Source organism: Parambassis ranga, chromosome 19 (assembly GCF_900634625.1).
Source record: "Parambassis ranga chromosome 19, fParRan2.1, whole genome shotgun sequence".
NCBI lineage: Eukaryota > Metazoa > Chordata > Actinopteri > Ambassidae > Parambassis > Parambassis ranga.
In genome coordinates, this window is record NC_041039.1 from 12364140 (window position 1) to 12387097 (window position 22958).

Sequence of the window (22958 nt, forward strand, 5' to 3'; positions counted from 1 at the left end):
AATTGAGATTAAATGGTTTTGCTGATTTGTCATAAATTATCTGAACCAGTAGAGAAGTATCTGAACAAACCATTAACCATTGACAAAGATCATCAACGTGAACCACAGAACAGGCACAGATAAAAACATGTGGAGAACAACAACTGGAGTAAGTCATGTGAAAATAGAATCATAATCCACTCTGAAGGATTTCTAAACAAATGATAATGTTTTCTTTATAAATCCTTCTGATGTCGACACAGTACATCAGCCAAGCCTGCAGTAGTGTCTTGTATAAGATCTCAAAGAAAAAGGGTGACCAGTTATGTGCACATCTACAAATGGCTACGAAAACAATTTTAAGGATTGAATTTAAAGGATCTCCTCACATGGATAAATCTCTCATGCCTTTAGTAATATTCTAAATTTTAACATGAAGGTGAAAAAAAGTGAAAGTGCCTATTTGGCTGTGTGGAGATGAAACTGACAGAGATCAGTGTGGAGGTCTCTCAGTTGTTAGAATGCCTCAGCTAAAGCTGATACACTGAAAACACTCAAAATGTGATTAAGAGCACCACACCACCTGTTTTATTGGATTTGAGCAGAACATTTAGCTGCATGCCTGTTACAAATTCGGTTTAATACACAGATTATATCAAGAAGCCACCTCTGGATCTCTGGATCCCCACCTATCAGTGCAGTGTTGGTGCTGTCAGTGTCCAGAAGGAGGTGGTGCTGCCTGCAGATGCTGCTTACTTCCTGCTGCTCACTCTCCCCCACTCTCTCTCCCCCTCTCTCTCTCTCTCTCTCTCTCTCTCTCTGTGCTGGCAGTGGCAGAGGTGAAGCCGCTGCTGCACTCGGCTCCCTGCTCCGCTCTGGGAAAAAGCGGCCGACGGATTATCCAGCTCGGCAACGTTAGCTCGTCGGCTAACGGTCAGGACAAGCCACCGAGGAGAGCCATGAAAAGCCGCCGGATCCGGTGAAAGTTAGACGCGGCTCACTTTGGGACTTGTGCGTAAAAAGCAGGTTGACGGATCATGCCGTCGCCCCCAGCGGAAAGTTTTCTCTAGAATCTCCACTTGGGAAAAAGAAGGAGGGTAGCTTAGGGGGCTAGCGAGGCTACAAACTATTTTTAATTGGCTTTGAGCTCAATGGCTCTCGCTTGTTTTTCCCTGTCATAGCGACAGCTTGGAAATTTTGGAGAGGCCCTGCGAACTTCATGAAAAACCAAAATCCGGTTCTGACGCGTAACTTCGGAAGAGCAGACTGGGAAGGGAGCGACGATGAAGAAACAGTTCAATCGGATGAAGCAGCTCGCCAATCAAACAGTTGGCAGGCAAGTATTTTTCTGTTTGTTTACCCACCTGAAAGCACCATGTTTAGCTCCTTCACCCATTGACTCACTTTTTTATGTTGAGGAAAACAGAAAGAAAATCACATGAGCAGAAAAATCTAATCAGTGTGAGCTGTAATGAGGAGGAGGAGGAGGAAGAAGAGCCTTTCATGCATGAATCATTTCATTTTAATGCAACCAAACAAGCTTACAGAGGCACACACAACTGAAACTGACTAAGTGCTGATGAAAAAGGAGACAGGCCAGCTGTATGGTTATTGAAAGTGCATACTCATACTACAAAAATGGCTTCCTAACAGGCCAAGAAAAAATAAATCATTATAATTAATTTTCCTAATATTGTGTTGCCAATTCCATATTGATGATGCTATCTATTGCCTTTTAACATTTTAAAAACATCAACTTTATTGGAAGATGTGGCTCCATAAGTCTGTGCAGGCCAGTTTGCCCTTGTTTTGCTGAGACACCATCAAATCAATGAAATCCTCCTTCCTGTGTGGAGCATTCATCTCTCTGCTTTCATGCTTGTTAAAAGAAAGCTGTGCCTCTGTTTGGAAGGAGGGCACGACTGAAAGAAAGAGGCTCTTGTCACTTTTGAGACACTGACCTAACAACAAGAATGAGTGTACCGTAGTTTTTATTTTCTGGCTCTTTTTTGTCTTGGAAAAGCGTGAATCCTGAATGTATCTGCCAGGTTTGTTTTCACAACACTTTTCCCTGTGCAGCTGAGGTACAAAAGAGAGTGAGAGTGGCACCGGGCTAATGTGTTAAATCATGGGATGGGCTGTGGCAGTAAATACACACACAGGAACACACTGAGCATCAATGAGACGTCAGTGATACAAAACAGATTAAGGTGGTATGGCTCCTCCTGCCAGCTATCAAGGAGAGAGACATGTAGAGTTTTTTTGAAGACGTTTCGCTGCTCCTCCAAGCAACTTCATCAGTTGTCAGTCTGTTTTGCTACTGTGCAGTGACACACAGTGTCCTTGTGTAACTGGATATCTTCTGTAGCGATGACTTCAGCCTGCCAGGACCAGAGCATGAGACACCTCAGAGGATCCCCTCAGCAGGGCAGGTTGTTCTCACGGTGTATGTCTGGTTTGTGATTGCTGGTGTGAAGCTGAAGCCTGACAGAAGTAATTCTCATTTTTATAATATGAATGATTGACCCCTTTCCTAAGATCCTCTTTTGCCATCAGTGGTCATAGTCAATCATTTATTCCTTGGTCAAATAACAGGGCTGTTGTCATACACCTGTTTATTTTACTGCTTTTGTCATCTGCTATATCAGCCACAGTTCCAGGTTTCTTCTCAGAGTTCCTCCAATGAAAACTGCATGGGAATGGACAGACACTTAAAAAAGTCTAGTAGTATTTGAATGAACCATCTCTTTTAAGCTAACTGCTACATGTGACATTGTAGAGCACCAATCAGGCAACACAACCTGTAGATGGAGAAGCAAAAAGTCAGTGTCACTAGCTACTGTTTGTTGTCAGCATCTGAGAAGACAGTTGTGCATAACAGGCACTATATGATATATTGCCATTGTTAAATTCAGTTGAACTGTCATCACATTTAAAACATGGCTGTGTAACTGTCCATAGCTCTTAGTTGGACTCTGACTGGGTGCATAGCTGGATGCATTCCCTTGTAATTTTGTGGAACAGTCTGGATCTTTTATTTTCTACCCATCCTGGCATCCAAAATAAACACATTTTTCCTATTAAAACTTGATGTCTTGAGCATCACCTTTCATAAGAAAGAGATGCTTTTGCCTCAGGGTTATAGACTAAATGATAAATTGAGTAATCAGACAGCCATAGATTAGCTGAAATTGAGGCTAATCACTTAAGTATTGTTAGGCTGACATAATTAGGTGGTTAGCAGCTTGCCTAAGATGGACAAGACAGAGAAATTTCCATGTTGCCGTCTCTTCAGTGATTATTTGGTAGTAACACTATCACCAGCAGACTGCTGCAATCTGCTGCAATAATGTTCCTTCGGCCAAAGCTAAGAAGCAGGGCAGCTGGAATACTCATAGTTTCCTCACTGCACTGTAGCAGCAGTAAATTAGAACAAGAGAGAGAGTGTAATGCACAAAACAGACATTTGTATATATGTGTGTGTGCAGTAGTCGCTTGCTCTTTTGCAGGGTTAATCCCTCACACACTCCTAAACATGCCCTTTTAAATGAGTGATCTGTCAGTGGTTGTGGCATGCTCTGCTTTGTCCATTAAATTCTGAGGCCGCTTGTGCATCTGCAAAAAGTTTAGAGTGCAAAAGGCCCTCTGCGCTGCCCCCTGGGTTCCTGTGATTGTGCGAAGGCAGAACACTGTGTCCAGCAAGCAGCCGCTCTGAGGAAATCTCTCCTTCTTCTTCTACAAACAGGAAGCAGCCTCCCAGAGACATGCGGGTGCTTTCTAGAGAAGGAGAGGAGAGAGAGTGAAACAGAGGTGCAGGGGAAAAACAGCACGTGATTGATGCCAGGGATCATGCAGAGGATTTTTATCTCTTGGTGGAAGGTTACTCTGGTTTGCAATTTGTGAATTCTCTGACCCCACATCTGTTCAGGTTTATGTGGTTAGATAGTGACACCTTTGAAAAGAGATAACATATCTGCCATAAATAAATCATCATCAGAATGTTGCACTGTGCAGGTGATGCCTTTGTGTCAGTGACAGCACTTCTGATTGTCAGGATATTATCTTAGATAAGTTTGTCAGTAGCTGAGGAAGGACTGATTAGAGTTACAGTTTACACACAGTCATCCCCGTGCGTGTCATAACCAATCAGCGTCTTCCTTATAAAAGGCTTAGCTGCTGCATGTGGCGGGGAGGGTTAGGTTTCACATCTGTGTATTAACTTCCCAGCAGTATTTTATAAACTAGTTAGCAACTTGATGAAGACACTGCTTGACTGCATGTCAATGTCTGCAGACAGTACCAGTAGTGCTCCCTAAACTGGTATGTGTGATATCAGCCTATAATACCTCCACTTATATTGGGGACAAAATATCATTTAACTCTCAATATGCTGTTTAGTTGCCTTGCATGAAATCATGTAGGTGCTGCTCTGTCTTACAATGTTCAGGGAAAATCCCTTATAACTACTGTATGATTGTTTGGGTTGGTGAGGCACATTACTCACCACAGCTGAACATTATCAGTCAGTCAGTCAGTAAAGTGATGAGCTTATCACAACATCTTGAACCTTTCATTTGAAAGACCGGGATCAACAAAGAACCTTGAATTCCACGCCCTGCAACACAGGGACAGAATGCATTCATCAGAGCTTTTCTTCCCTCTCATTGTTAGTACTTCACTAGGATTATAAACAATAGTATTATGTAATTCCCTTTGATACTGTAGCTCACTGCAGTTGTATGCAGATATATTGTACTTGATTAAATTGATAAGAGTTAAAAACACCTTTCCCCACAGGGATCAATAAAATGTCACAGCTGAATGAGCAGGTTTAGGTGACTCTAGGCGTTGCCCCCGTGTCTAACCTGTCCAGTGGCGCATGGACAATGAGGTGTGTCAGTGTTGTGGTACTGCTATAAGCTAAGGCTAGGCTATGGGATTTCATATTATGAACAGCAGTATCATCCTGGTTGGTCATGGTGCACAGGTTGCTCCGTCTGTCATGTTGACCAGGTTTAATGTTAGCTAAACAGTTCACATCATCACATGGTACATTAGGTGAATTGTATGGGCCGAGTCACTCGATTACCCCCCCCCCCCCCCTCCAGCTTCTTTCTTTCATCTGTATGCAGTATCCATTACCTTATGCCTTAAGCTGCCAACTGTTGCAGGCGTAAGAGGCGGACCCTCCCTACTCCTCAGCTTGCTGATTGTGCCGGTAACAGCCGCTCTATTGTTCTCAGGGCTTCAGTATACACTTACTCCCTTTCCACTTTCATAGTAGATCGCCATGGTTACCATTCTCAACTAGTGTGGCCGCGGCTGTGTATTGAGGATTCCTTGTTGTTAAGGAGTCACATGCAGCGCTCATCGACACGCTTTCTCCAAAGGCTGCTGCTTCAGTGAGGCGCGATAGGGTCAGCTCTCTGTTCACTCTAGGTCAGCTGATGCCAGCAAAACAATTGTTGTTTTGTTTGTTGTTTGTCCTCTGATCAGCCTGTTTTTTGATGTTGCTGTTTTTTTTGCCTCTGTGGCACAGTGCTATTAAAGGTTGAGTTACAAACATGAAGCTCATCATGTCTGCTCAGTTACCACCAGGTTAGGGCAATATTTGCACATGTCATATAAATACTGAACCAGATGTCCTTGTTCACATTAGGCACAAGTCAATTAACAGATCCGGCTGACCAGTCAGGCTTTAGTGTTACTCTTGGCTTGTATACAGTTTAGTCTTTCTTCTTTTTTTTGGTGGAGTTGCTTCTGCTCATGAGCCACAGAGGTTATTAAGTGGACCAGATTCAAAGCAGTGTGTTTAAACCACATGGGTTCTGGTGTGGTGGAAAAAAACATCAGCAAAACATCTTTTAACTCAGATACATTCAGATATACCCTCATTTTTATAATAGATTGTAACATCCTAGTAGATGAGGAAAGGAAAAATCTGCCGAACTGCAGAGAATTCTTGATGAGCATGCTGGTTAGCCACACCAAGAGCTCTGCAGCATGTAGTCTACACCAGAACATGGATTCCATACTGTGGCTTTATGCTCATGCTTTGTATGTATGTGTGTGGCTCCTGTTGTTTTTCCACAGCTATCAGGAAGTCTTGTCTGTAGGTTTCTGTGGGTTATAAGATGCGTGACCTCACCAGCTTGGCTATGGCTCTTCTCCAGAAAATCTTTCCATTCATCTCAAGTCTCTAGATTTTTCTGGCTCGGCACTTTTTTTCTTTCAACTACCAACCCTCCTCCAAAATCACACTATTTGTATGTCTTTCCTCCTGACCCCCTCTTCTCTCTGTCAGTCTCTCTCTCTTTCTCCCTGCCTCTGTGTTGTAATTGAAAGCAGCTGTGAGGAGGTTACTATAGTTCATAGAGCAGTTTTTGGAGGAGGGCCCAGAGAGCTCCAGTTACCCAAATTCAGACAGGCAACTGTCTACAGATCAATTCAATTGGTTGCACAATAGTTGTTCTTATACTGTAAAGCTATAAAGACAGAGAATTGTCACTTGACTGTGAAGCACTTTAAGGAAAAGTCTAAGTTCTAAAGGCTTAGGAAGTAAATAATGATACCTCTCTCTGTGTCTGCCAAAAATAGATTTCATCTGCTTGAGTTAGACAACAAATCTCCTTCTTGGCATCCCTTCTCGTAGGTATTTTCTCTTCAGTTTGTAGATATGAGTGTGAGAGATATGAGTGTGAGACATCCTTAATACAGTACACTGTGCCAGGCATCTTCCGGTCTCATGTCCTTAACTTCTGTCTGGTCTATTAGGTGTTTTTCCATTGCAGGAACTTTCGGGCATTTTGGCAGGCTGCTAAACACTATCTATAATAATATTAACCTGCCATCCTAATCCCTTTTTTATACATATATAAGTAATATTCTGGTCTCTGTGGATTTGTATTGGATTTCCAGGCGGCAGCACTTATGACTTCAGTCGCTGACCGTCTGAGATGCCACCAGACTGTATGAAGGTGTTGATAAGAACTACGAGCCGAGCCTGTTCTTCCCAGCCTTCTCCCTTTAAGTGAATTTAATCTGTCTGACCTCCTCAAGTCCAACTATTAGTTTACTATTAATAGGCTCAGGCGTTGCAGGGCTGTGCGGCTTGCTCTGTGCACGACACTATGAACCCACCTGGCTACAGCAGCTTAGGGGAATCAAAGCTTGCTGAGTAAACAGCAGAAACACACCTTCTCCTTTTAGCTTAATAGAATGTTGTAATGCTCTTAAGTCAGTTGACGTAATTCAAACGTGTGAAGTTTGAGGAGAAGGATGTTTTGCTTTAGCATACCAACCTGGCTGTTTGAGCCGTGGCAGCTACCAAACATCAAACATTCTCACAGATGATCAAGCTAAGCGTGGTAACCAGTCTTTCAGGTATTTGCAGATATTTTTAAGGTGACTGTACAGTGTATTGAGCTGCTTATCTGCTGGAGTTGTCTGTCAGCACTAATCTGTATGCACTCTGTTGTCTTTTCTCACCCACAGAGCGGAGAAAACAGAAGTCCTCAGCGATGACCTCCTGCAGGTAAATGATTTATTGAACTGTGTAGCTCAAAAGGGGGCTGCAAATGTAACATGGATCAGTTTCTGTACATGCTGAATAAAATAAGATTATTAGATAGATTGCCATTGCTAGGCAATCAAACTCTTGTTCTTCACCCTCTTTCTTCTTCTTCTTCTTTTTTATTCTTCCGTATTCTTTCTTATTTTCTTCTTCCGTGTTTTTTGGTGCAGCGTATCATCAACATACATTGACCGAGTTCAGCCATTCAACTATCAAAATGTTCATCTCACAGAGGACAACCTCAAGTTTTTTTCAAAAAATTATAATTTTTCAAAAATTAAGCAATTTCGGTGTCATTTTTAACATGGGAGTCTATGAGAGAGCCCTTCAACGAGGGTCATCTGCCAAATGTATCTCCTCCTACAAATTTCAATCTCAGACTCCATTTTAGTCTTAAAACGCTCATTAGATGCTGCTCTATCAAACTTGTATTCAGAATTTTCTAATTCCGAATCGTTTCCGCACACCAGGCTCTAAAGTTGGAGTGGTTTTTGAGGTCTCCCCTGCTGTTACCATGGTGACAGGCTGACACACAGAGGCATACAAAGCTCTGAATTGCAATTCTGAATACAAGTTTGATAGAGCAGCATCTTATCTTTAAATAAGATGTGTTTATGCGTGTATGTATAAGCTGCTGGTGCATAGATTTACCCACAGACAAAGCCATCTCCACCCCTCAAGTCTCCTCCAACACAGACAGCAGGTGGGGTCGGGGACAAAATACTGGCTGCTGAGCAAAGACATTCCAGGGATGAAGTGTGTTTGTGTGTGAGACAGACAGAAAGAGAATGGGAGGCCGCAAAAACACACTCAGCTGTTTTTGCATGACTCCTTGAGAATGGCAACACCCTCTATTCTTATTGTTCCACTCCTCACCCCATATTATAGCTAGTACAAAAACAAACATTCCTGACCTGCGTTCCTCTTTTACATGATAGGTGTGAAAACGAAATGTGGAAAAAAAATACACATTTGAGTGACAGCTGGAACATTGGAGTTTGAGTAATACAAGTGGACAAGAGAGCTGTGGTGACTCATGTCTTGGGGTGCTTTTCGCTGAGGAGAGTGGATGTTTTATTTTTTCTGACAGTTGACTTTGACTGTTCCTCAAAGACACAATTGTTCTGCCTCTGTCTGGAAATCGACCGCCTTGCCTCTTTGAGCTCTGTTTCTCTCTTCAGAGGAACAGTTCTGTCTGATAAAGGAAACGGGAGTGAGTCACAGGGAGATGGGAATCACTCAACTGCTTGACTCCTAAGATGGCTGTTTGGCCTCTTGTCTCAAAACACAGAGTCTCTGTTTATCTGAAACCTGAAGCTTTTGTAAAGTTTCATTTTAGCTGCACATCCCTATGCTTAGCCTCCCACTTCTTATTTAAGCTTCCTTATTCTCCTACTATTGGTACTGATGTTTCAGATTTCCCAGAATGGTTTTGGTTCTTTTGGCTGCTCTGGAGAATTCAAGTGTGTGTTAACACAATGCCAAGAGGGAAAGACATAAGCAATAGTGTTAGAGAAGCAACTGTTGCTGCACATCAATCTGGAAATGGTTATAAAAACCAAAATGTTTATGATAAGTCAGAAAAACACTGAACAAGTTTGGTTTGTTTGGAAGGATTGCTAGGAGAAAGCCTCTTCTGACTTGCATGACTGAGGTTAACAAAACTGCATCTAAACAAAGCAAAACACTACTGAAACAGTGTCCTATGCACATATGATTTAAGCGTTTCAGCAGAAACACATCATACCCACTGAGCATGGTGGTGGAGAGATAATGATTTGAGTCTGTTTTGCAGCTACAGGACAGGGGCACCTTGCAGTCATTGATTCAGCCACAAACTCCTCTGTGAGGCCATCTGTCTGACAGTTAAAGCTTGGTCAAAACTGGGTCATGCAGCAAGACAATGATCCAAAGCACAACAAATCTACATGTTTTAGAATGGTCTAGTCAAAGTGCAAACCTCAGCAAAATTGAAATGCTCTGGGAGGACCCTAGGAGGGCTGTGCATAAGTGAAAATTCCCAAGAACCAGGCCAGAATTTCCACCAAGATATAAGAGACTGATAAAGTCATACAGGAAACCACTACTTTACACTATAGCTGCTAAAGATGTATCTACAATCTACACTACAATCAGATGAGCTTTATTATGTTTTTACACATGCACAGGCTCAGACACTCACTCACACACACGCTCAGACACACATGCTTAGACACCCCTTACTACCGGCTGCTGTCCCTGCCCTGTACAGTCGGGCAGCCTTCATTGACAGTCATCCATCCCATGTTAGCTTATTCTTAGCCTCTGCATCTGAACCTCTTTTTGCATATCGGTACCAGCATTGTTGCACCAGCTGTCCATTCCTCATGGATCCTCTGCACACCACAGCAGCGCGTCCAAATGTGGACACCACAGATGGACGGCAGAAATGCCATGTTGCCCTTGCTAATTGTGGGCATCTTATAAGGGAGCAGTTATCTGTGTGTGAACACTTCAGTCATTTATTCCTATATATAAACAAAGATTATTTTGTGTTGCCATCAGTTCCTCACTTATTAATTCCACCCACATGCGTCATGTTAGGTTATTTTTGTTCATTCAGGACTTGTCCAGACATGTTAACATCCTTCTCTTAGGAACCAATAAACAAACACAGCCACCTTCTGTGTCTGTTATTGGGATTCCCTGTGACGCATCATGGGATTGACCATGTATTGACCTCATCACATAGCTGGATGGGAAACACACCCTGCTGCCTTTCAGCTCTTTTTGGCCCTAGGTTATTCCCACTCCTCTGCTTATTTCATTCTCTGACTACATGGTGTGTCTAACCCCATTTTGTTACAATGAGAGGAAGAAGAGTGCTGCCATGTAATCCAAACATTTCCCATACACCCACACTGGAACTTAGAACACAGGGAGGGGAATCCCCTGAATGGTTTTGTGCCAGGTACCCACAAAGCTAAGTCTAAACAGCATTCCAACAACATATTGATGCTGTGTGTGTGAGCATGCTTGTGTTTTTTTTTGTAAAGTTTGTATTTAACCCAGCTGTTTTGGGAATGCTGGGGGCCACTGTGGGTCGGGAATGACGTAAGAGCTTAAGAACAGAGGGAGGGAAAGCAGAGGGTGGCGGATATCTTCTGTGGAATTCTGACTCTGTTCTGTTTTTGGAACACAATTGTCTGGTATTTGGTTGATCCCCCCCTCTGCATTTATCTCCTTTCATTTCTGCCTAAGTTTCCTTCTAGACCTCAGTGTTCCCATTTATATTTGGAACAGTGTTTGTGCCCAGCTCATGAGTACCGGTACATGTTTATTCCGCCTTCCTTCTCACTTCACAGGCACACCTGATCTGTTTGGATCAGGAAGTGTTGCCAACGCAAACCAGTTCTTTACACCGTGAGAAAACAGGCTCCGACAGTCACCAGTTCTATTCACAGGCCGGTGACAGTCATCCTAATGTTGACACTGACTGTCCCAGTCAGACACCTGGCATGACAGGGACAGTGAATAGTCATGCTGCAGAGCCGCAGTTGGCCTCTGTCCTTAGACCTGAATGGCTCTGACTTCAATCAATGACAGTATTATATCTTGTCAGCCTAAAAAGCACAAAGTGAGTCTATGTAGGCAGCCTGTGTAATCAAAAAGGCCTTTTTTTAAAAGCCAAAAGGACCCCTTGCTCTTGGTCACAGTTCAGCGACCGTTGCTATGAAGACACTTCCGATGAGTCATGTGTTTCAAAGATAACATTCCAGCGTTGTTCTGCTGGGACCAGCCTGATCAATCGTGCCTGACCTCTGACCCCCTCACTCCCATAGGGCCAATAGAAATGACGGCATGGAACTGGACTTCATTTGTCATCAGCAGTGCAGACATGTTGTTTGGTTGAGGCTGAATGTGTATGAGTGTGTTTTCTTGCATGCTGCGTTCTATGCCAAAGATGATTTCTCTCATGTTTTGCACAGATCGAGCGACGTATGGAGCTGGTGCGGGTGGTCTCTCACAACACACACAAAAGGATGGTGTCATGTCTACAGGGCCATATCGGAGCAGACGCAGAGAAGAGACATGTAAGACGTCAAGCTTGTCACAATCTGTTTTAGGTGCAGTTTTTGATCTCACCTCCCACTTAAGGTTGAGTTCTCAATGTTTTTAAATGGTTTAAAAAAAAAAAGTGTCCACAGTAGGCAGTACGGTCCGTGATTTCTCTTTTGTTTTGCACTACAGTCCGTACCACGCCTCTATACAGGAAATGGTCAGGTAAAAACACTTATTCAACCTCCTTGGTCCTCAGCACCACTTGCTCCGTTTCCCATCCCAGCATCTGTCATCTTTATTCACTCTGCATGACACTTTTTACCTTTGGGACTCTCTGGATAAAAACAGGATGTTCATCACAACACACATCAGTGTAAACTGTCATTTGATAGATGTCTCACTTCCCTAGTTCGCAACTTAAATCCCATTTAACATCTGTATTTCCTCCTTCTCTTCCTCTTTTTGACTGTGAATTTACGGTTAAGCTGTTCAATGGAAAGTCCTGTATTTTCCATTGGCTTGAACATGAACTGATGAAGTTTCTGTGTACAACTGGGTACTTTTTACACACACTTTAATGTAGTTTGAGAGTGGTCTAATCTGCATGTGCCTCTGTTCCTCCACCACACACAGAAAAAGCTCCCTCTCACAGCACTATCCCAGGCGATGGTGGAAGGAGGAAGCCAGCTTGGAGAAGACTCATTGATAGGGTGAGTTTGTGATTGATTGACATACCAAACACCCTACCCCCCCCTCTGACGACTGTTGCTATATCGAGCAGATGCACCCCGGAGAGTGTGAAATATGAGGCCACACATTCAGGGCGCGCAATCTGCCCATTTTTTGTTTTTGTGTTGTGTTTGTCAGTGTGTCTGAGAGTGACACACAAAACAGGAGCAGTGAGTGTGCAGTTGAGGATCTAGAAAGTGAATGTCCTCAGAGCCACACTGCAGCCACGTGTCTGTCTGGAAATAAGAGGAAGAAAAGTGCAGCACTTGGTCTGCTTGTTCATTCAATGTACATACAATACACACAGTGTAGATTAGCTGTCACTAGGCCACTGTGTGCTTCAGCCAGAAACACTGACAGTGCGTTGACCTGCTTTTACTCTCAGATATTGATTAGGGACAGAAAGCTGATTACGCAGACTGCAAGTCATATTTATCCAGAAAATGTGCGATTGTGCTGCAGAGAGCTCAGATAACTGTGGCTGTGTTTTGATTTTGATGCCTCTTCTCTCTCCTTGTGCTGACATGTGTGACGACAGGAAGATGATGGAAGTGTGCGGAGAGGCAGAAAATCGGCTGGCATCAGAACTGATGCAGCATGAGCTGCAGATAGAGAAGGACGTTCTGGATCCGCTCAGCCAGCTCGCAGAGGTCAGAAACGTGTCGCCTTCAGGGACACACAGTCGCCCTTTTTGCTCTAAAACAAGAGAAGATTAGTAGGCTTTTTAGTTGATGCTTCCAGCTACAACTATTGCCAGGTGTCTTTTCTAAAAATGACACGTACTATGTCATGCTCTTATCATTTGTTGCTATCCCCTAGTGAACAGACTAAGAGTATACATTTAAAAGAGTCTAAAGTAGCTATAATGGATAGATGCCTGGAGGAAAGCACCTTTAGGTCACTGATAAACTTGCTTTTGGACCAATCTTATGTAGGTGGAGATTCCCAACATCCTGAAGCAGAGGAAACAGCTGGCCAAACTGGTGCTGGACTATGATTCTGCCAGAGCAAGGTGTGGACATGGTTCATCATGTCTTAAGTTCACTAGAACTGATAAGTCATTTTGTTAAAACACAACTCTTGCCTTTCTGAATTAAGATGGTTGCAGGCGACCAAGTCAATAATCTCAGGAACAAACACTCAAGCACTGACGGCCAAGGCTGACCTACTCAAAGAGGAGGTGGATGAGGCCATGAACAAAGTGGAGCTTTGCAAGGTAATCAGCCACTTTTTGTGGAGGTTTTCTCTTCAATGAATAGGTACACTAAACACAATAAAAAGGGACTGGAAATAGGCGTGTCTAGACTTACACTGGGAAGAAAATCATCTAAGCAACAACTGGACACTCCAACACCCTTGGGGCCTCTTAGCCCGGTTTGCTGACGCACACAGATGACTGAAAATGCTTTGTCAGCTGTGTGTGTGTGTTTGCATCTAATGAACTGAGTCAGTGGTGAGCTTCACTCTCTGATGTGTTTTTATTTTATGTCCAGGAAGTGCAGAGCCTTGTGCTTCCCCTTCGCCAGTCTGTCTTCCTAATCTAATACACCCAGGAGGATTTATGACCTCTCACACATATCACTTAAAATATCCTTCAATTCAGTGATTGTCTTTTTTTTCATAGTGGTTTTTTTATCTTGTTTGTGTCCTAACAGGATCAACTTGCTGCAGACATGTACAGTTTCTTCTCAAAAGAGGGTGACTATGCTCGCTACTTCATAACGGTGAGTGCAGTGAGTGTGTTTGCATGAGTTTCTGTGGGAATGTTTGCAGCTGCAGAGTAACCGGGGAACAGAGACTTGGCCAGCCTCTTTATATTTACTTTGCCATCATGTACTGCTCGTCTTATTTCTGCAGCTCCTAGAAGCTCAGGCTGACTACCACAGAAAGTCTCTCACTGTTCTGGAGAACGTCTTGCCAACCATCCAGGCACAACAAGGTAACATTGAAAAAAAAAAACAGGGCACACAAAACAGTACAGTGTTCCTAAAATAAATAAATAAATAAACACACAGCGTGCCATTTCATGTTAGAGAGTTGCTAGGAGGAGAATCATTTTTTTGAATCCTCCTCTCCAGCTGGCTTAAGAAGTCCAACCAGCACCCTTTCTGTTCCATCTCTCCATCTGCTTTGGTTTTTTTTACAGTTACCCTATTTGTGGTAATTGCCACAAATGGGGCCCAGATATTAAAGAATAAAAGAATAGTCTCTTGTTTTATCCACTTTACTCTCTGAAAATAATCTGTTTTTCCATTTTGTAAACATAATGTCTCCTGTCTGAGCTCACTCATTGCTGTGCCCTCTCTAGCTTGTACAAGGAGCTTATTTTTTTTTTCCTGTGTTAAACACATGTGGTCCAAACCAGACAAGCCTGGTCTCCCTGCATGTGGTGATGACTCACACACACACACTCTCTCACATCACACAACACACCCACCTGGGTTTTGCAACCCCCCCTGTCTTTTCTCACACTCTCTCTTCATTTCACATTAGCTTACACACACACACACACACACGTTCATATACACAGCAAGATGGCTGAAAAGTTACTTCTGCCTGCTCGGAGCATGTGGTTATTATTTGGCAGCACCCTGCAGGGGGAGTGAGAACTGAGGGTGGGGGTGGTGGGGGTTATTGTATTGACCCAGAAATCTGCCATCCGCAGCCAGCAACAGGCCACGTTCTCTCCGAATCCTTTTTTTATTGCATACCAGTGATAGACAGGTTGATAATAATCTGCTCCAGCTCCGCTGCACCTCTTGTTTCATGTCTGTCCACTATCGTCATTCATCGTTCAATTTTTTTTTTGCTTCATATCTAGACTCGTGGACGGAGAAGCCTGCATTTGGCACCGGGCTGGATGAGCACCTAAAAAGAAGTGGAAGGGAGATCGCACTGCCAATAGAGGCCTGCGTTATGATGCTTCTAGAGACGGGCATGAAGGAAGAGGTAAGGACACGTGGACACAGGAGAACACAATACAGATGCTGCAAATAGCTCAGGTTGATAGCTCTGCTCTTGTGAAGGTAAGGAAGAGTCACATGATAAAATGCACTAGAAAACAATGTTGGCCATGTTGAATTAATAACCCCTGGTAAAACTAAAAACGTGCGTGTGTGTAGTCTTTCGTTGCTGCCCTAAGCTTCTCATTTTAGTCCATTGTTTTAGTTTTATTTCCTCTTACCTATCTTACCTCAATAGCCTGACAGCACTACCTACTTCTGATGTACAAAAGTCACACTATTAGCACATATAAGGGTCAAATCAATATGGATTGAATTCATCCAGTGACTAGTGGGCTGTTTTCTCTCATGTTTTATATTGGGATGACTTATCTTGTGTGTTTTAACTTTGTTTTAACCATACAGTCAGAACTAGTAGGACTGACAGAAGAAGTCAGATTGAGCTGTGGCTCCAATTAGCAGCTCCTCTGGTGATTGACATAACTGAAGCTGATTGTTCACTACCAAACTGTAAACAGTTCCTGTAGAAACTGCCCCTTGTTATGGCTCCACCATGATTGATGAAATGTGTGTGATGCCACCTCCCTGAAACAAATTTAGAATACAATAGCACATGTCTCCTGTGTATAAATCAGATCTGTTTGTGTGTGTGTTCATGTTTGTGCTAAAAAAAGAGGTAGTAAGAGAGACACAGTGTTGACTGCAGAGCACACATTATGTTGCCCTATTCATTACCCTGCGAGTCCTGTCTGTGTCGTTACGGCATGAAGACGGCCTTTGTTTACGCGTCAAAGCAAAGAGCTCACTATGCTGTGACTGCTGGGTGTGTTTGTTTGCCTGCTTTAAGGTTTCATTATGTGCAGCTGGGAGTTTATATAGTGGATTTATACAGAGTCTGTGTGTGATTCACTGGTAGGAAGGTGAGAGAGAGAGTGCTTGTGTGCTGTTGTTGTTTGCTGCTCATGTTACTATGGTTGACTTCTGTGTGTGTGTGTGTCAGGGTCTGTTCAGAATTGCAGCAGGGGCATCCAAGCTAAAGAAACTAAAGGCAGCACTGGACTGTTCCACTTCACAACTGGAGGAGTTCTACTCTGACCCCCATGCTGTTGCTGGTATGTATGAGAATATAGTTTTTAGATTATTTTCTCATAAAACCTGGATTGAATCACTGTCAAGATAACTGTGATTTCAGGAGCACTAAAGTCCTACCTGAGGGAACTCCCTGAACCTCTAATGACCTACCAGCTTTATGATGAATGGATCCAGGCCTCCAGGTATGGCACATACTACTGGAACAAAATGCACCTTTGTGTGAGGGATCTTTCTATTTAGCATTGGATGTATGCCAGCTGTGCTCTGCTTTCAATTGTCTTTCTATCATCTTAGTGTATCAGACCCAGACAAACGGCTCCAGGCTCTCTGGGTTGTGTGTGATAAACTACCAAAGAACAACAAAAACAACTTGAGGTCAGATGCTACGAGAGAAATGTCTTGCTTTAATTTCCTCTCTTGTATAACATAAAGTGTTTTTATATCCCATGTGTGTGTGTGTGTTTTTTTTTAAATTCTCCCCCATGCAGGTACCTGGTGAAGTTTTTAGCCAAACTGGCTCAGGACAGTGAGGCGAACAAAATGACTCCGAGCAACATCGCTATCGTCCTGGGACCCAATCTACTCTGGGCCAAGACTGAAGGGTGAGAGGGGAAGAATAATGCATTTACAGCTCTGTCATGTTATCTCTGGAAAGTTTGTCATTTGAGCATGTTCACCTGAAATTTGCTTAAACACACAGGAGCCTGGCCGAGATGGCTGCAGCTACTTCTGTGCACGTGGTGGCCATCATCGAGCCCATCATCCAGCACGCCGACTGGTTCTTTCCTGAGGGTGAGTCTCCTCTACAGCTGCTGTTCTCTCCATTTATATCCACCAGTCTTATCACACGCACAGTCCCTAATGTGAGACAGAAAATCAGTGCTAATCAAGCTTGTACTTAATGAACCAGATAAAATCACTGCTTTGTCAGTCCAGGGTCAAACTGTGGTTTGTGTCTTAGAGGTCAACCTTAACAATGTATGTTAGCCAAGACTGATGATGTTGCTGACATAATTGGCATCTCTGGTGCACATGTAGAGAGGGATGATGTGACACAGTGTTTTGGAGTGCCATGACTTCTTCCCTTGTTTTAGGATTTGCGATTAGTCTTCCCAATTTATGTTGGCACTCGGGCTGTCAACATCTGTCTCCTCTTACCCATAAAACCTTGTGTTCCAGGATCATTTCCTGTATTTGGTTTGAATTATAACTAGTCTAACAAGCCGCACTTTAGTGAAAAGCAGGATCCACATGGTCTTAAGTTTGCTAGGTTTCCCCATCAACTACAATGCTTTGAATTGGTGTACTCCAGGAAGGCTTGCAAATATACTTACTGCTGTTATATACTGACATGTTGGATAAATTAGAAGAAGCAGCCAATTCTTCAAGATAGAGTTCATGCATTCTAGTAAAAGTTCCTCGTTCTTCTTACAGATGTGGACTTCAACGTGTCGGGCATGTTTGTGATGCCCACACCTGCATCTAACCACAACAATCACTTAGATTATGACTGCAGCACCATCGAGAGGAAGAGGCCTGGCAGTATGGTGGGACCAGAGAATGACGCAGCTCGCAAAGACAAGTAATCAGTCAGAAGCTGTTGAGTGTCTTCTCGGAAACGTTAGGCCCTTAACATGCACTTGATCAAATAAATATCTTTTGAAGTAATTTTGCTTTTAATCCATTTGCTTTCCTTTTGCTCCTGGTAAATAACCCTCATGCTAGAATCCACTGTTCTCTCTGGTGTCTTTGGGGTTTGGTGATTTGGGTCTAATTGGTGCCTTTCTGATCAAAGCTGTGGTGTTTTCTGTTTTTCTCCTTCACCGCTTCCCCGTGCAGCACCCCTAACAAGCACTTGGACCACACCCTTCGTAGAGGCAGTAACACCTTAGGTAGAAAGCAGCACACCTCACCTGCCTTCCAGCCTCCTTTACCCCCTGTGGAGGCTCAGGGGCAGACACATGGGGCCGGGCAGGTCCCCCAGCCCCTGGCTGATACCCAGCCCCAGTTACAAGCTTCACCACAAGGGGGTTCAGGGCTTGACACTTCCCAGCATAGCTTGGCGCAGGGCCTGGCTGCTCTTGCAGCTGCTCAGCAGCTTCTAGCCCAGCACACAGAGGAGCTCAGGTAAGAGCTGCTTCCATGCATCTCTGCTGCTGGTGGGAAATGACACCGAAAGCTTTTATACTGTGGGAAGACATTAGTGCCTTCTAAAGAGATGATGCCTGTGGTTTTATAAAACAATAATAATGCATGATTCACTGCACTCACCAGCTTTTCTCCTGGTCACTTTTCGGTTTCGGCTTATTGTTTCTCTAGAAAAACCACAATTTTTCTTACGCCACCGCAAATTGCAGCAATGCAGACACATCTGAAGTCAGCCCACAGAACCAGCTTAACAATGGCCTCTGTCATACAGCTAACAGTCACTCTCAGGGCCTCTTGACTTCCCATCCCTCTGCTTTCCTCCCCAAATCACTGAAATCAGCAGGAACTTTGCACTAACTGGCTCAAACTGCTTTGAAAAAGCCTGGACATCGGTGTCTGTTATACAGAGACTTAAGGCAGTCTTTGATTTAGTATTTTGAACGGACAACATTCATTTTCAAACGGATAACACTACTCAGCATTCTTTTGGTACATTTAGATTACATTATATTTGTGCAGTTTATTACTAACCAATAAAAACATTCAGTGAAGATTTGGTATATGCAGTGCACAGAATCTTACAGTCCTGTGTTCATCTTCTCCAAAGCAACCAAAAGCGTGAAATTACACCCGCCCCAACCCCTGTGCTCCAGAGGAATGGTTCTGGAGGAGGAGGACAGGCTGCAGGGCAGCTGGGCACTGGAACTTCTGGTTCTGGATCCATGGGGCCAAGTCCACACCTGATGCGCAGAGGTAAGTCTGGTTTTGAATGTTGTTCTTGGACTGTGTTTGTATAAAGAGGGAGACAAGAGTTTGGCACTGCTGCTTCTCCAAACCAATTTACCAACCTCTTTTTAAGGTACCAAGAAGCAGGCTCCTGCCCCTCCCAAACCCACAAACCCTCCTCCCAGCCAGCCCTGCAATTCAGCAAACCACTCCCCGTCCCCTGTCTCCTCCCAGCCTCTCAGCCCCACTCCACGACCCCTGTCCAGCCACTCGCCCACCTTGCCCGCCTCTCCGGCCTTACAGCCGTGTGCTACGCCCAGGCGCCACTCCAGTAACCAGCCACCGATCCAAGCCCCCAGCCATCCACCCCCCGAACCTCCAACCCAGGCCGGCTCTCCGGTCCAGCCCGGCAGTGACCAGCAGAGCACTGAATCCTCGCCTCCAGGCACGCCGACCCCTCCAGACACCCCTCCACCCTCCTCTGCCAGCCAGGATGTAGTTGCTCCTCCGTCCCCGTCTCCCTACCAGTCGGGCTCTCTTCCTCGGCCGCGGCCTGTCCCAAAGCCCCGGAACAGACCCAACATACCCCCGCCTCCCCAACCCACCACAATGAGCAATGAGACCAACGGGATCTGTGCCTCAGCCTACAAGATGATGGGTGGGTGTCATTCCTATGACAATGCATGCATAATACTTTACCATTTATTAACCACTAAACACTAACATGCGCTGTTTCTTGCATTGTAATACCTCCACAGGTTAAAGAAGCTTTTGTTTGAGGTTTGTTGATAATTGTTTGCCTCCATCAGCGCAGCCATTGTTCTGCCTGCTGCCTCTGTCAGTTATCATTTATGCTAGTCCTGATGCAGGACTGTGACGTGTGAATCATGGATATTTAAAAACACACATTTCTGACATTTAATACTAAAAATATTCAAGAAACAAATGCCAGAAATGATTCATATACTCATAAGACACCATTTAATATAAAATAAGAAAATAACAGTCTAGCATCAGAACTATCACTTATCAGGTCAGTCACCTTCATTAGTGGGTTTCAGGAGCTGGTTTTACATGTGGTCACCCTTAACCTTTACTTTCTGTTGTGTGAAGAATCGTGTATTGTTTCTTATTGTATTGTTTTGGGTGTTTCTCTGGCACGCATATTTACGTTCTTGGCTCATCCGTACCGTTTTATAAACATTCAGAGTTTCAGCTCTCAATGCAAAGTTTGGCTCTCCAGCACTTCACAATAACCAAACTTCACATTTTCCATCTATTCGACTGCTTGCTGCACAGCTGCACGCTGCCACCTGATGGTCACATTCTCCCACTGCTGGTGCTGCGGCTGTTTGGAAAATATGACACATTGTAACTGGCTGGCATCACTGCAGCAGCTTTAAATGTTTTCATACAGCAGGAAGAAGCTGCACATGTGTGTGATTATGGACTTTGTTCATACAACGGGAGCATGAATTTGTCTTTTGTGTGGATGTCTGTGCATGGAAAACATTTGTAATTTCTCACTAACACAAGCTAACAGTTCTTTCTTTTTATTCATTAAAAAAAACTTGCATTAGTTAATGTTTGCTACAGTGGTACTTATCTGTCCTCTGTCTCTGTGTCTTACTGTTTAGACCCGATGATGTCTTTTAAAGGGCTGAGTCGAGCTTATGTCCCTGAGCTCGCTGTAGACCAGCAGCCAGCAGTGACGGCCCTTCTTCCCACCTCCTCCTCCTCTTTCCTGCCTCCTTCCAAAGACTGTGACCTGGACACTGAGAGCACTGTCCTATAAAGAGGGGAAAATGATCCAGTACTCCCAGTACACCTCCTCTTATCAGACACATTCATTTAGTAACTGCAGCAAACCTCTGCTTCTCCCAGCTTGTCTGAAGGACATTAATGTGATGATGTCCTTCTGGCAGCCATCATGGAGGTCAAACAGCTCACAAAGCAACAAAATAGGTATTTTACCTGCGTGTTTATTGAATTTAATGCCTGACAACCAAAGTTAAAGATTGAAAAAGAGACAACTTTTACATGACGGGCATTTTTCACTATTTTTAGACCAAATGAGAAGGAGACCAGCTGATTCTTGACCTTACATGATGGTGAGGAGACACAAAGCCTTTAAGCTGCAGCATACTCACACATTCATATTTTAGCTCTGCGCATCAATCTCCAGACAATCAACAGCAAAGAGCCGACCACAAGGATTACCGTCAGACAGTTGTAGCAATATGAAGAGAGGGAGGGAGGTTGCCAAAACACGGACTCCTCTGAAATGTGGCGTGAGGTGTTTTTGTATTTTTTTTTAATGTTTAAAATGGCCTTAGAACAAACAAACACACAAGAAGATGTATTTCCACAGCAGAGAGAGAAACAAAGGTCAAGAGGTGAAACCAAAACAGTTGCTTAAAGTGTAGCTGGTGACTGCAGGTTTCCAGTCGTCTCAAACACTTTTTTTGTTGTTTTTTTTTTGTATGAAAACCCCATCCTCTTCGCTCTCCCCTCACTCTTTGTATTTATTTACCAATTTAAAAAACACACACATTCCCTGTGGCTTGAGATAATTATTGCAGTTATGAAATGTAAATCATGCCTTATGGGTTCCTCCTAGAACCCTGGAATAAGCATTATAAATGTACTTGGCTGATAGTACTACAGTATTTTCACAGTTGCGTTTCAGGGATGTGAGGAAGATGGTTTTGACCCTCTGTTGTGTTTATTTAAATGTGTTTTGGTTGATGTCTTTTGGGTTTAATAAGCAGAAGTAGCAGGGTTCACTGCCCTCCCAGCCTGAGCTCACGCAGTCAGTATTTTGCCTTTCTGTTTCCTCTGGTGTTTGCTGGGGCATTAGACACACATGGTGGTTGTGTGCGTGTCTGTGTGATAGAGTGAATGTAATGAAAAGACGCAGCCTCATCATCCTGAGCAGGAAGACGCAGAAACGGCTGATGTTGCACATGAGTGCAGGCCAGACTCAGTGAGTGGGTTCCCTTCTTTTTTTTTCTGTCTTTCCCACTGAGCTGAGAACACACAGCGCTGTGAAATCTCAGTAGTGATGTGGTGTTAGATTTTTTGCCAGGTCAAAGCATTAAAAAGAAAAATGGCTTTGTTGTTTTTTTCTGTGTAAGCTTTGCTTTTTTTTGGCTTCAGATATAATGCAGAGATTGGTTCCTAGAGAACTGATTCACTATGGTACCAGTGGAGAAAGTCACAGATGCTTTGGTTGTGTTTCTGAGAGACAATCAAAGCGTTATAATCCCCTCCTTTCTCTCTCTGCTCCTGTACCTCGCTGCCTTATCCCTGTGCAACAAAGACTTGAACTTGGTGTCTCAAGTTTAATGCCATTAAACTAGAAATGATAATGCTGCAGTTTTTAAGCTCCATAGTTTTGTATGTATGCTGTCTGGTGAGCTTAAATATGGAATAAAACATGTAATAAGAACGCTTACCCCTTTCCAAAGAAAATAAAAGTATATGACAAAACTATTTGAAGCCGCTTCTGGTGTATTGCATCATGTTTTGATCCACAAAATTCATGACTAAATAATTCATAAAAAAATTAACTTTTGTAATTCAAGTGACAGCCTGTGGAATAACATGAGTCAGGCATTGTTACTCTCAAGCATTTTATTTTTATAGATCAAAAACATCTCTTCATTTAAAAGCAAACAAAAGGGGTCAAATGATCACAAAACATG

General features: G+C 43.5%; 1 protein-coding gene across 6 annotated transcripts; it reads left to right on the forward strand.

The window, feature by feature from the left end:
• Positions 1-795: 795 nt before the first annotated feature.
• Positions 796-22746, forward strand: arhgap17a (Rho GTPase activating protein 17a). 6 transcript variants are annotated; one of them, XM_028429999.1, is made up of 22 exons: positions 796-990; positions 1161-1315; positions 7474-7513; positions 11521-11625; positions 11783-11815; positions 12227-12303; positions 12861-12972; positions 13258-13334; positions 13421-13538; positions 13978-14046; positions 14180-14261; positions 15144-15271; positions 16286-16397; positions 16478-16559; positions 16672-16752; positions 16866-16979; positions 17078-17169; positions 17812-17959; positions 18217-18504; positions 19133-19278; positions 19385-19909; positions 20889-22746. In XM_028429999.1, the coding sequence occupies exons 2-22, from the start codon at positions 1263-1265 to the stop codon at positions 21044-21046; spliced, it is 2640 nt and encodes an 879-aa protein (XP_028285800.1). In that variant the 5' UTR covers positions 796-990; positions 1161-1262; the 3' UTR covers positions 21047-22746. The 6 variants fall into 6 exon arrangements, with proteins under 6 accessions (XP_028285800.1, XP_028285799.1, XP_028285803.1 ...); XM_028429998.1 differs by having other exon boundaries at positions 796-1315; XM_028430002.1 differs by lacking the exon at positions 20889-22746 and adding an exon at positions 20010-20837 and having other exon boundaries at positions 796-1315.
• Positions 22747-22958: the final 212 nt, after the last annotated feature.